At 42.2% G+C, this 14,260-nt stretch overlaps 1 protein-coding gene across 1 annotated transcript in view; it reads left to right on the forward strand.

Moving 5' to 3' along the window:
- AGBL1 (AGBL carboxypeptidase 1) overlaps positions 1-14,260 on the forward strand; it is a 485,420-nt gene that overhangs the window by 251,773 nt on the left and 219,387 nt on the right. Inside the window, exon 20 of the mRNA XM_075897043.1 lies at positions 13,149-13,280. Within this exon, the coding sequence (XP_075753158.1) occupies positions 13,149-13,280 (132 nt within the window). The remainder of the gene's footprint in view (positions 1-13,148; positions 13,281-14,260) is intronic.

Genomic DNA, 14,260 nt, shown 5'->3' on the forward strand with positions numbered 1-14,260 from the left:
AATATGGATGGCAGCACAGTAACCATCCCAAAAGGGGATGAAGTTCTGTGCTTCTCTGTCAGTGAAGGGAGTCTCCTCTTCTCTCCTTTGGCTGAAAGGCCTCAGCATGAAAGGCAGCAAAGAGTAGAGAAGAAATCTCCACTAGACGGTGCTCAGTCGAGGCTTGTGGTGAGCAAATCAAGGATTCTGTCTCATGCACCAACAGTCCCTGGTGGAAAAGCGAAAGATTTATGTGAAAATATAACAATATATTGTTTAAAATTTAAATAAACATTAATTAGCCATAAGCATGACAGTGTGTTCCTGTTTCCAGCTGGGACCATCTGAAAGGCAGCTGAGGAATAGCTGAATATTCAATAGGTTTCAGAGGGGTAGTTGTGTTAGTCTGTTTCATGAAAACAAGGAGTCTGATGGCACTTCAAAGACTAACACGTTTGTTAGGGTATTAGAGCATAAGCTTTCGTGAGCTACAACTCATTTCATCAGATGCTGAAAAGAAAACGAAAGACAGAAAAAAAGAGAATATCGAGATGGGACTGTGACATCAGTGCTAATTAAATCAGAATGGATGTGGCTCATCTCCAATGGTGGTGAGAGTCATCCTGTGGCACCTTAGAGACTAAAAAAAAATATGTAGTAACAGGAGCTTTTGTGGGAAAACCCCTCTTCTTCAGATGAGCTGCTGAGAAAGTGGAACAAACTACTAAACTGGAATTCATATGTAAATTTGACACCCTGAACCAAGATCTAAACAAACATTGAGTGGTTCTCTCATTACAATAGGTAGTTTCCCATCTCCATACCCTCAGGTTCTCACCAGTATTGGAGATGAGCCACATATGTTCTGATTTAATTATCACTGATATCTTAGCCCTTCTCTACATTCTGTCTCCCCCACTCCCCCATCTTTCTTTTTCTCTTCAGCAGCTGAGGAATTGAGTTGTAGGTCACGAAAGCTTATTCTCTAATACCCTAATAAATGTGTTAGTCTTTTAAGTGTCACCGCATTCTTGAATATTCAATGTTACGCACAGATTAACAGAGTCATGCATGTCACCTACTTGTTGTGTATCTAGTTTGGTACTAGATAGTCAATCTGGCCAGTGTCACCAGATACTCTGTTATCTTTCACATACCTCATTTGATGTAGTCCCCATTTCAATAAATTATTTTATCATGTGCATAATTTTATGCTCAAGCTTAAGTCCCATTCGTTTCAGCGCTTTGCTGAATCAGGGCCAAATGAATCTTCCCACTCCAAATGAAGTCAATGATAATTTTTGCCATTCATTTCAATGGGAGCAGGATGTTTCATAGTTAGCAACTAGCCAGTAGCTTTGGGTTCCTGGAAAGGTACGGTTAACTGAAACCTCATCTATTAATCAGAGAGTTAAGCAGCTCTTCCCAAGCCTTATATCTAATAAGAGCTATCTAGATGAGTGGAGAAACTCCCCTGTGATGACTTTATGGAGGAGAATAGTGGCTGACTTTGCAAGCTAGATACAGCAGTCCTCACAATAGCACTGCACATGTGTATCCCCAGTTAATCATCTAATTGGGCATTTGCGTAGGTAGTCATGGTAACTACATGTAAATTTTCAAATGACAGTGAATGGCAAGCCTTAGTCTAAGTGCCTGATTTTCTTAAAATCCCTGGTAGAAATGTGCTAATAACTGATTTTTCAGTTTAGTGGATAACCCACAATATTTTATTGTGGGACAAACAAAATGTTTTTAAGCTTTAAAAATAAAATTGCAGTAAAATTTGAACAAAAAGGTGTTTCAACCTGAAAAATCTAAATATTTTGCTTAGAAAATGCCAACACGTTTCTATTTTTTTACATATATTTTCAGTTTTAACTGAAAAAGTTTGGTGATTTTGATCCGAGTTCACTAAATGTTTTGGTCAACCTGAATCTGCACTATTGGGGGAGGGGTGGGATGAAGGAGGAAGAAAGGTTGACTAGTTCTAATTCCTGATTTCTCCTGCAGTTCAGGCTCTCAATTTAATTCATATGTAAGGGTTTTGCACTGCTTTTCTTAAAGCGTAATACTCCAGTCGCGAGAGATTCAAATCTAATTGATGGCTTCCAGAGCCTCTGGGAAAAAGCCTAATTATTTTGCACTGTGGAATTCCTTTTCTGCACATTTGTCAGTCAAACTATTTTGGTGAAAATTGATTTTTTACTTTTGGTAGAAAAAAAATCCGGTGGGTGGCAAAATCTCATGAGACTGCTGCAGCCCAAAAGAATTTCAAGTCCACTGCAGGGCTGGGATGAGTTGTTACTGTGCCCTTGTCATTCACTAGGAGAATGTGGAGATGGGTCCAAGAACTTGAGCGATAAATGCAAAATGGTTCAAATACTACTGAGCAGATTGACTGGAAATTCCAGACTGATCCTCAGTCTGCAGCAGCCTGATGGATAGGGACAAACAACCTGATGAGCAGGGAGTCACAGGGTGGAAGATTTTCCCTGTGCTTTATGAGAAGAGTCCAACTGAGGAGGCTCACAGTTTATCAACAAGTAAATGTGAAAAAAATCTACAATTGTTCTGCCAGTGAAACTTCCTGCAAGTGTGTGGTTTCCAGCACAGGCCAGAGTTCAGCTGCTGGAGATTTAGGGTGTGTCTAGACTACATGCTTCTGTCGTCAGAGGCATGTAAATTAGACACATAGGCAAAGGCAAATGAAGCCGCGATTTAAATGATCGCGGCTTCATTTAAATTTACATGGCTGCCGCGCTGAGCCGACAAACAGCTGATCAGCTGTTTGTCTGCTGAGCGCGCTAGTCTGGACGCTCCCCTGCCGACATCAAAGCCCTTTGTCGGCAGCCCCGATAAACCTCATCCCACGAGGAATAACGGGGCTGCCGACAAAGGGCTTTGATGTCGGCAGGGGAGCGTCCAGACTAGCGCGCTGAGTGGACAAACAGCTGATCAACTGTTTGTCGGCTCAGCGCGGCAGCCATGTAAATTTAAATGAATCCGCGATCATTTAAATCGCGGCTTCATTTGCCTTTGCCTATGTGTCTAATCTACATGCCTCTGACGACAGAGGCATGTAGTCTAGACACACCCATAGACACCTGGGAGAGCTGAAAAATGCCCAACTCCTAGAAGCTCATTTTTAGTTAACTCGCAAACATTTTCTGTATTGTGGCGTGGCAATGGGCTATCTACATCTAATCTAACCTAATATATTTTCTCTTTCTCATTCCCAATCATATCTTTCTTTCTTTCTTTCTTTCTTTCTTTCTTTCTTTCTTTCTTTCTTTCTTTCTTTCTTTCTTTCTTTCTTTCTTTCTTTCTTTCTTTCTTTCTTTCTTTCTTTCTTTCACCTCTTTGTGTTTTTGTGTGCCCATCAATACATTAGGATCCTGAGGTTGGGCCCAAATGCACTGTGAGTTATCAGTTTTCTTGAGTTAGGAGAGGTTATTGATTCCCTCTTCTCTCTTGCTCTCAGCCTCAAGTATGTGGCAAGCTGTTGGTAAACTGATTTTTCTGTCTTTGAAGAGTACATTGATTTTAGTTTACACACATTCAAAAATAACTTTTCCTGCTCTGAAAATAAACTGTGGAGCCAAGTTAGCTGATAAACCAAATGATTTCTGTGGAGTGATTTGGTTTCATTTTTCCTGGTGATGTGCGAACAGATTTTTCAAAGAGTAGTGTGACATCTTGAAGGAGAAAGGGGCCGAGCTTTACAGCTAACAACATTTCAGACCAGGCCAGTTTAATTAGCAACTGCTTTTCTGGTAGAAAACAGAACGTGAACTGCTTCTTTCTCTTCCTTCTTCAGCTAGAAGAATCTCACTAGCACAAAGAACAGCCTAGTGGAGTCCTCTGCCCTCTATTGTATGGAATTTAAATAATTCAGCTGTGTGTCTTAAGCCAACTACTGCTAACAGCAGTGGGAGACTTTACTTTAGCTCAGTGGCATGGCTCTGTGGTTTTGGAGTAACAGAGTCTGCATCATATCCATGCTTTCACTGTGAAGTTCAAGAGGAAAGGGGGCTGGATTCCAATAGGACTTGCGTGTTTATAGGTTCAAAAGTGCTTTGGGATCCTTTGGGACTGATGGTTCGAATCACTTGCAATAAAAAATACTGTAGTAAATTCATGCCCAGATTAGATGCTACAGCTGTATATGCTGAAGCCAAGGGGCAGGAGCAGATTGGAAAACGGAAGGACAAATCTGTAACAAGCAAGTCAATGCCAATGTCATCTCTAAGGAGAGGTCCCCCTGGATTTTAATGTCCATGCATTTAAATCTCATGTGAAAGATCCCTAATAATTTGATTTAGAATCAAGTCAACTCCAGAGGGTTCAACCCAAGAATCTGGATATTGAAAGCTTGGGGGCTCACACTACTAAATCAGCCCCTCCAGCTGTACACTTACCATAAGGTTTGATGGGCTCCCACTAAGGCAGGGCTCTGACTCCTCAAGTTAGCCTCCAAGAAGCCCTCAGGCTCATATGCTCATCATGGGTTGCTTCATGAAGAATCAGAGACCTGCCCTAGTGGTAAATGTATATGTATATGTCACCTAACTCCTTAGGATATCAGTCCCTTACTCTCTCTGGACCTTGATTTTCAATCCATTAGATGGGAATGATACTAAACAGTTTAAGATAGAGAAGACAGAAGCAGACTGTGAGGGACTCCAAGAAGATCTCACCAAACTGAGTGATTGAGCAACAAAATGGCAAATGGAATTTAATGTGGATAAGTATACAGTAATGCACGTTGGAAAAAATAACCCCAACTATATGTACAGTATGATGGGGGCTATTTTGGCTACGACAAATCAGGAAAGAGATCTTGGAGTTATCCTGGAAAGTTCTCTGAAAACTTCCACACAGTGTGCAGCGGCGGTCAAAAAGGCAAATAGGATGCTAGGAATTATTAAGAAAGGGATAGAAAATAAGATACAGAATATCTTACTGCCCCTATGTTACGCCCACATCTTGAATACTGTGTACAGATGTGGTCTCCTCACCTCAAAAAAGATATTTTGGCCTTAGAAAGGGTTCAGAAAAGGGCAACTAAAATGATTAGGTGTTTGGAATGGGTCCCATATGAAGAGCGGTTAAAGCGACTGGGGCTTTTCAGTTTAGAAAAGAGGAGACTGAGGGGGGATATGATAGAGGTATATAAAATCATGAGTGGTGTGGAGAGGGTGAATAAAGAAAACTTATTTATTAGTTCCCATAATAGAAGAACTAGAGGACACCAAATGAAGTTAATGGGTAGCAGGTTTAAAACTAATAAAAGAAAGTTCTTCACACAGCGCGTAGTCAACCTATGGAACTCCTTGCCAGAGGAGTCTGTGAAGGCTAGGACTGTAACAGAGTTTAAAGAGAAGCTAGATAATTTCATGGAGGTTAGGTCCATAAAAAGCTATTAGCCAGGGGATAGAAATGGTGTTCCTGGCCTCTGTTTGTCAGAGGCAGGAGAAGGATGGCAGGAGACAAATCACTTGATCATTGTCTTCGGTCCACCCCCTCTGGGGCACCTGGCATTGGCCACTGTCGGCAGACAGGCTACTGGGCTAGATGGACCTTTGGTCTGACCCAGTACAGCCATTCTTATGTTTTTATGTTCCTCTCTCCTGCTCAGTACCTGTCTTGGCTCTTTAGATGTTAAGTATCTCAGGACAGGGACCATCTCTTACAATGAGTTTGCTCAATGTGATTGTGGTCTCAGCTGCGGCTTTGAAATAATAACAATATGGCACTGGAGTCTGAGCAGTAAACACCACACTGGCATTGCCTCAGTGTGCTCTGTGCAAGGCCTCAGAGTGCCCTGAAGGAGCTCTACTCTAGAGCTACGCATCATTTTTCAAATGTATATACAAAAATGGCCTTTTTGTGAAAATGATTTTGATTTTTTTTCTTGTTTGCAGTGTCACTGTAGCCATATTAGTCCCAGGGTGGAGAAGAGAGAAGGCAAGTGAGGAATTATCTTTTATTGGACCATCTTCTGTAGGTGGAAGGGACAAGCTTTAAGCTTCACAGAGCTCTTCTTTAGGTCAGATTGGATGAATGCTTTTCACAAAGAAGTTACTCCATATCTGACCTCTCAGTCCTCCTCCTCTAAGGAAACCTGCACACCTTCAAATGATGAGTTTGGGAGCTTAATAACTGGTCTAAACAGAAATATTGCTTTTATGATTCATAACAGTTTGTGACATGTTCTGTTGCCTGCAAACCTTCAATTACTCTCTTCATTTTAAGTGGTTTCCTACAGCATATTTGAGCCCTTCATGCTTAACAGTTTGTTGCAACTTGTACTTATCTCAGACATTATGGTTATCTATCCTAGACCGGGAAAAAAACTCTGTGAAGCTCTAAAGTTTGTGCCTTCTACTAACAGAAGTTGGTCCAATAAAAGCTATTACCTCACTCATCTTGTGTCTTTGATTTTCTAATTTTTTAATGTTTTGATAAAATTGCTAGTTTAACATTTTTGTTTCCATTTTCCTTTATTTAAAAAAAATACAGGGAGAAATTTCATTGGTTCTTTTAATCACCAAGGGGTCAAAATCAAAACCAAAACTTCAGGGATAGAAAAAATATCTTTTTGAAAATTCTGATCTTTGAGAATGTTTACCAAAAATTGGATAACAGTAGATCCTGCAGAAAACATCTGAAAAACAAAGAAATAGCCCCTTTGAAAAAAGCCATCTTGAAAATGTTGTGAAAGTTGATTTCCATATTCTGAGCAGATGTACTGAGCAGTCAGTTGGCTTTCCCTTTGAACAAACAGCCAGACACCTGAATGAGAGGCTAAGAATAGGAGAGCTGGGATAAAAGTAGAGCCATGAGAAAAGACTGCAGAAGACAGAGATGCTGCACTGCTGTGCCTCCTTTCTGAACCCCCCAAAGGAATTATGGATGACTAAGTACGTCTATATTCTTGCGGAAAAGCATATGCAAATGAAGCGTGATGTGGAATATCGCCGCACTTCATTTGCATAAGTAACGAGCAACCGTTTTTGCACATTTTTTCAGGAAGAACGTCTCTTGCGCAAGAGGGTTTTTTTGCGCTAAAAGGAGCCGTCTACACTGCTTGTTTTTGCACAAAAGCCTCTTGCGCAAAAATGGCTGCTCGTTATTTATGCAAATGAAGTGCGGCAATATTCCACGCCACACTTCATTTGCATATGCTTTTCCGCAAGAAGGCTACAGTATAGACATAGCCTAAGAGACACTCTTACCTCACCCTCTAGCCCTGCTGCTTCATGGCTCCTACCACCAATTGCAGCAAAAGTCCTAAAGCCACAGTCTGAGTCTTTATCATTCTTTGAAGCCACTGGGCTCTGTCTGAAGTTGATTGAAATGCAGTATTGCCAAACTAAGTGCTGTGAGTCAACCCCCCCTCAAACCATGACAATATTTAGAGATTGTCTTTTTATTTTCCTTCTGGCCTCCCATTTTCAAGATTTTCTCTAGGGCCATGAGGGCTAGAAACTTTTTTTCATCTCCCTCTTTCTTTTTTTAATGAAGGCTGAGAGTCTCAGGGAATAACTTTGGCAGACAGAGTTGTAATAAAAATACAATGAGACTTGTGATTAAAGTGTGAGAGTTGGTAAAAGAGACATACTGCAAATTCTTGCCTTAGACACGGATAATTTTGGGGGGTGCGTCTGTGAAAAGGGTGGTGTGTCTCGGAGTCATTGTATGCTGCATGAGTTATACTGTTCCGGATACAGCAAAGACTGGCTGCCTCATCCTCCCAGGTTCATTCTATATCCACTCTCAGATGCTTCAGTTAAAGCTCAGCTGTCAGGCTACAGAGTGCATGCCTGGCATCAATGCTGGCTGAACTGTGAAGGAAAACCCTGTGACAGAAAAAGTGGGAGACTCAGGAGATGAGAGGGAAGCATAATTATAAAGTCAGTTTTCAATGCCTGCTGTACAACTTTCAGAGCATAAGAACATGAGAACAGTAATACTGGGTCAGACCAATGGTCCATATAGCCCAGTGTCCTATCTTCTGACAGCAGCCGATGCCAGATGCCCCAGAGAGAGTGAACAGTACAGGTAATCATCAAGTTATCCATTGCCTGTCTTCCATTCCCAGTGTCTGACAAAGAAGCTAGGGACACCATTCCTGCCCATCTGGGCGAATAGCCATTGATAGATCTATCCTCCATGAATTTATCTAGCTGTTTTTTGAGCCCTTTGTTGTCTTGGAGTTCATAACAACCTCTGACAAGGAGTTCCACAGGTTGACTGTGTGTTGTTTGAAGAAAAACTTCCTTTTGTTTGTTTTAAATCTGCTACCTGTTAATTTCATTTAGTGAGTCCTAGTTCTTGTGTTATGGGAAGGAGTAAATAGCTCTTCTTTATTAACTTTTTCTACACCATTCATAATTTTATAGAGCTCTATAAAATGGAACTGCCCATAAATAGCCACAGTGCTATTTATGACCCTGCTACAATTGTAAGTGAATGGTAACTGAAGGGGATATGGCTCTGTGATAGATAGGAGGAGTAATGGCCAGCACCTAGTGAGGAGGTTAAGTTCAGGTGGCTGTCAAGGGAGTTGGGAGGGAGCCAGAGGAACCAATGGGGATACAGTGCTGAAGTTTGAATTGTATAATATACCTTGCCTGCTCTTTGTGTGTGTGGGAAGTTAAGCCAGGAGTTGAGAGGAACAGAATGATTTAAATGCAGTCAGGACTACCATGCATCCAAGGAATTTGGGACATGGAAGTGGACTGAACCAGGAAGGGACTGTGAGTAAATAAAGGGAAAATATATATTTAGTCGCGATCAGGGCATTTTTCTTTGTTTTGATTGTTTGGTTAAACTTCCCTATGTGAATCTATGTCTTCTCTCCGCCATTCACTGTCTAAGAGCATACCCAGAGATGTTCTCTGGCTACATCTAGACTGGCATGATTTTCCGGAAATGCTTTTAACGGAAACGTTTTTTGTTAAAAGCATTTTCGGAACAGAGCATCTAGATTGGCACGGATGCTTTTCTGCAAAAGCACTTTTTGCGGAAAAGCGTCAGTGGCCAATCTAGACGCGCTTTTCCGCAAAAAAGCCCCAATCACCATTTTCGCGATCGGGGCTTTTTTGCGGAAAACAAATCTCAGCTGTCTACACTGGCCCTTTTGCGGAAAAGTCCCCCGACAGGGACTTTTTGCCCGAATGGGAGCAGCATAGTATTTCCGCAAAAAGCACTGATATCTAACACTAGGAAGTCAGTGCTTTTGCGGAAATTCAAGCAGCCAGTGTAGACAGTTGGCAAGTTTTTCTGGAAAAGCGGCTGATTTTCCAGAAAAGCTGGCCAGTCTAGACACAGCCTCTGTGTTTTAATTTTACTTAGTTGCTCTGTAATACGTAGCAACCACGTATGTTTTATCAAGTATATTTTTGTTTGTTAATAAAAATTACTTTTTAAGGTGATTTGATTCTTGTGTCCTGGAAAGTAACAGGGAGTCTGTGGCTGTGTCTACATTGGCATCCCTTTCCGGAAAAGGGATGCTAATGAGACACATAGCAATTGTAAATCCGCGGGGGATTTAAATATCCCCCGCAGCATTTGCATTTACATGGCTGCCACTTTTTTCCGGCTTGGGGATAAGCCGGAGAAAAGCGCCAGTCTAGACGTGATTCTCCGGAAAATAAGCCCTTTTCCGGAGGATCTCTTATTCCTACTTGAAAGAGATCCTCCGGAAAAGGGCTTATTTTCCGGAGAATCACGTCTAGACTGGCGCTTTTCTCTGGCTTATCCCCAAGCCGGAAAAAAGTGGCAGCCATGTAAATGCAAATGCCGCGGGGGATATTTAAATCCCCCGCGGATTTGCAATTGCGATGTGTCTCATTAGCATCCCTTTTCCGGAAAGGGATGCCAATGTAGACACAGCAGGGTGTGTATTTGCCTATCTAAAACCGGGCAGTCAGCTACCAGAGACTGCAGCTTGTTTCTCTCTTTTCTTTTTTCAAGCTCTTTTGAGGCAAAAGAGCATGGGGTACCTCTGGGGAAGGAATTCAAGTGTTCCTGCCTGTTTTTTGGGTGAGAACACTTGATGGTGGCAGCTTTTTGGGTTTTTATTTTCTCAGAGCTAGTGCATCTGTATCTCTCCAGGGAGCTTGTCAGGGCACTCAAAGTACAGAAGCTGGGGGTCTGCAAAGACCTTAAATACCTTGCCTCTATAGGCCCTTCCCCTGCTTGTCACAAGAAGTTCCTGGCTCCAAATGATTGTCCTGGCTCCAGTGTATCCCTCAGTGTAAAGGGATCTTGGACATAACTGGGCTGACAGATTAAGGCTGACTCAGCCCCATCTTCCTCCAGCTAGAGAGAGAGAAAGAGAGAGAGAGTGAACTGTTTGTGTGATGTTCTACCTTTGAAGTTGAATGAACTAGACCCATAGGGGTGCTGTTCAACATAGAAGCCTCACTAAAATCCTCACTCACAGAAATATGCAATGGCAGTGCTGCCACATGCCACCAGGGGGAGAGTCTCCATTCAGGGTCCTATGAGAATGAGGTTCCCAAATACTGTACTACTGAACAAGTCTCCTTTGAAAAGGAGGCTCGTTTGCACACTGCATTATAAAAATTGGTCATTCTTTGTTTGTATTCTCACTGCCTGCCCCTTTGTAGGTTGCATGTTGTCGTAGGGCTCAATCCTGACAGGTGCTGAACATTCTAGCCCTGATCCACCAAAGCCCTTAACCATGTGAGCAGTTCCATGGCACTGTATAATTTAGTATAATGGAGTTTGGTAGCCTGGACAACACCTTATTAGAAATCATAATAGTAACTCATGCTGGACGCTGGAAGGAGGAACACAGCTGGCAGCCTGGCTTAGAGTGATGGGATCAGCTGCACGGCTAGAGGACCTGGGTCTGGTGGCCTGATGATATTGCAAGGGCAACTGCATAAAACTCTGTTAGGGGAGGAGGCAGGTAAACATTAATATTTTGTCTTTGTTTAACATATTGTTAAATCCTGGCTCATCACTGGCTGAAAACATACCTGGAATGAGACATATCAGTGGGCTAATTCCATCCAGACAGCAGTACATGCAAATATGCCATGTATGATGAGTGTTCTAAACTGGGGAAATACTCCTGTCCATTAATTCCCTGCTATTGCACTTGTGTGCACCAGGTGTCAGCACTATTTCTATTTCATTATAGATCTGAGAATATGCTTATAGATTGGTATGTCCTGCACAAGCAACTTTCTTAGATTTAGTCTATACTGGGAACTTGCGCTGGTCAAACTCATCCCCCTGACACACATGTCCATGCTGGCATAACCCCCAGTATAGATAGTGTGACGTGAATGGAAGATTTCTCCTGTCAACTTAGCTATCTCCTCTTGAGGCTCTGGGTATGCATGCTGATAGGAGAACTCCTTTTGTCAGAGCCATGCATCTGACGAAGTGGGTCTTTGCCCATGAAAGCTTATGCTCCAACACTTCAGTTAGTCTATAAGGTGCCACAGGACTCCTCGCCGCTTTTGCAGATTCAGACTGACACGGCTACCCCTCTGATACTTGGTTCCTTTTGTCAGAAGAGTTGTAAATCTACATGGAAGTGCTTCAGCAGTGCAGCTCCAGCTATGCTGCTTGTAGCTGTTTAAATATAAACATGCCATTAGTTATGGGCAATGCTGTGGTCTGAAATAGAACCAATCAACAATAACAGTAACAATAATAATTTATTCCAGCACAGCCACACGATCCTAATCAAGGATCGGGTCCCTATTAAGTTAGGTGCTGTACGGACATTTAACAAAGTCTGTGCTCCAGATTGCTTACAGTCTAGGTATTAAAGCGGAGGCAACAATTGTATGAAACAAAGATGTTGATGAGGGTTAGGTAACAATAAGAGTTTAGCTGAAAAGCCGAAGTTGCAGCTGGCTGCTTACTTAATCGGTGCTACCGGTAGCAACCTCTAAGCTTTGAGGCAGAAGTTGGTGTTAAGGAGAGATTTGAAAGAGGATAAGGTGGTGAGTTTATGAAGTGTGATGAGAAGGTTTCTCATGCATGGGAGGAAGTGTGGAGGTGATCATGAGAGAAGCGGACATGGGCAGCCAAACCTGGGCTGGCTGGCATCACTAACAGCCTAGTGTGCAAATAATTGCACCTTGATCCTCTTCTAATGGTGTCTGGGTGCTCCTCTTTGCTTTCTGATTGGCGTATGAAACGCGAATATAATTTTGCTGAAGCACTATCTTCTTCTGACCCTTTTGAATGTTGACTTAAAAGGAGCAATCACTCTTCTTTTGAAACTCCTTTCCTTATTGGATTTACCAGTATTTCTGATGAAGACATGGAGAATACAACAGTAATGCATATCTCACTGAGTATCAAGATTGATTATTTTTCGAGGCCTGGGTCAATATTTACCTCATCGGTCAATAACCCTGATTTTCATTTGTAAAGGACTTGATGTGTGCTTGTAAAAGCAATCTAATGTTCCATGGAAAATGGGGATATACTTAGCACCTCTTACATGATGCTAAAGAGATGGATTAACTTGGCGGATTAGACTATGTGAATAGGTTATTTACAATATTTCATTTTATGGGGATATATGCAATGTCATAACGATGTGCAGTAACTACTAGTGTCATAGCATGGTTATGTTTTTCTGAAAATTACATAGTACAGACTTCAAGATTAAAGAAACAAAGATGAATTGCTTGGTAAGGTTCAGGTTTTAGATCTCAGAGGATAATGCTGAAGTGTAGAAGTAAAGAAAACTGACAAAGTGCCCTATGATTAATCATAGAATCATAGGGTTGAAAGAGACCTCAGGAGGTCATCGATTACATTGTAAGATGCAAGTAGGATCCTGAGCTGCCATAGCATCATTCAGAGGTGGCATGAAGTTCTTCATTCTGCAAACAAAGCCACAGTAACCTCCCTCTCTTCTCTGAATCCTCCAGGATCAGTTGGAATGACAGAGCCTAAGAAGGATCACAACTGATCAACAGGGTTTGGCATTCATTATGGGCATGCCCTATAGCCCGAGAAACTCTGAGAAGTCGTGAAAAGGATGTTTCTTTAGCAATTGGCCAGTCCACCTCTGTTGCATATTGCCATTTAAAAGACTAGAATCCTTCCTGTATTGTGCTCAGGTTTCCCCCTTCCCCCCCTTCTTTTCTGATCTCCAGGTATTCTGCGACTATCATGGCCATTCCCAGAAGAAGAATGTGTTCCTCTATGGCTGCAGCATCAAGGAAACCTTGTGGCAGGCAGGCTGCACCATCAACACAGCCACTGTCACAGAAGACGTTGGCTACAGGGTGAGACTTCACATTATAGTACACAGCTACTGTGCCCACATGTACACAATCAATCACTCTGAAAGGCTGTTCTTAGAGTTGTTATCAAGGGTTTGCTGTCAGACTGTATCTAGTGGGATTCCATCGGGGGCTGTCCTAGGTCTGGTATGGTTAATATTTGCATTAATGATTTGGATAATGCAGTGGAAAGTATGCTCACAGGGATCTAAGGGGGCAGTTGCCCTTGGTCCCTGCAATTTAAAACGGTCTGGGGCTGTGGACCACAATTGCCTCTACCACAGCAGCAGTGACAGCTCGAGACCCAGCCCCTTTAAAAAGTGCTGCTGGAGCCCCACGCTGCTCTGAGGGCTGGCTGCTCCTAAATCTGCCCCTTCAGTCCAAGTCCCATTCGGTCTGCCCCCCATTTCCCAAGGCTCAGCGAAGTCTGTTGCTGGAGAAGTCTGTTGCCAGACCTGCTTATGAAATTTCAGGTGGCATCAAAGTGAGTGGTTGCTAGAACTCTTCAGGACAGGATTTTGAATTTAAAATGACCTTGGAAAATGATCTGAAATCAACAAGGTGATATTCAATAAAGGCAGGTGGTGCAAAGTATGACACTTAAAAAGAAAACAAATCAAATGCACAGCTACAAACCAGGGAATAACTAGGGAAAAAGAGCTGGTTGTTATAGCAGATCACAAATTGAATATGAGTCAACTGTTGCAAAAGAGGCCAACGTCATTCTAGGGTGTATGAACAGGAATGTTGTGCATAAGACACAAAAGGGAATTGTCTCGTTCTATTCAGCACTGCTGAGGCTTCAGGTGGAGCACTGTTTGGTTCTGTGCATGAGACTTTAAGAAAGATACAGACAAATTGGACGTTACAGAGGAAAGCCACATAAATGATCCATCTGATTTCGGAGGAAAGATAAAAAACATGGGCATATTTAGTCTTGAATAAAGACTGAGGGGAGACCTAATAACAGTCTTTAAATAAGT

This window comes from Pelodiscus sinensis, chromosome 14 (genome assembly GCF_049634645.1).
Source record: "Pelodiscus sinensis isolate JC-2024 chromosome 14, ASM4963464v1, whole genome shotgun sequence".
NCBI lineage: Eukaryota > Metazoa > Chordata > Testudines > Trionychidae > Pelodiscus > Pelodiscus sinensis.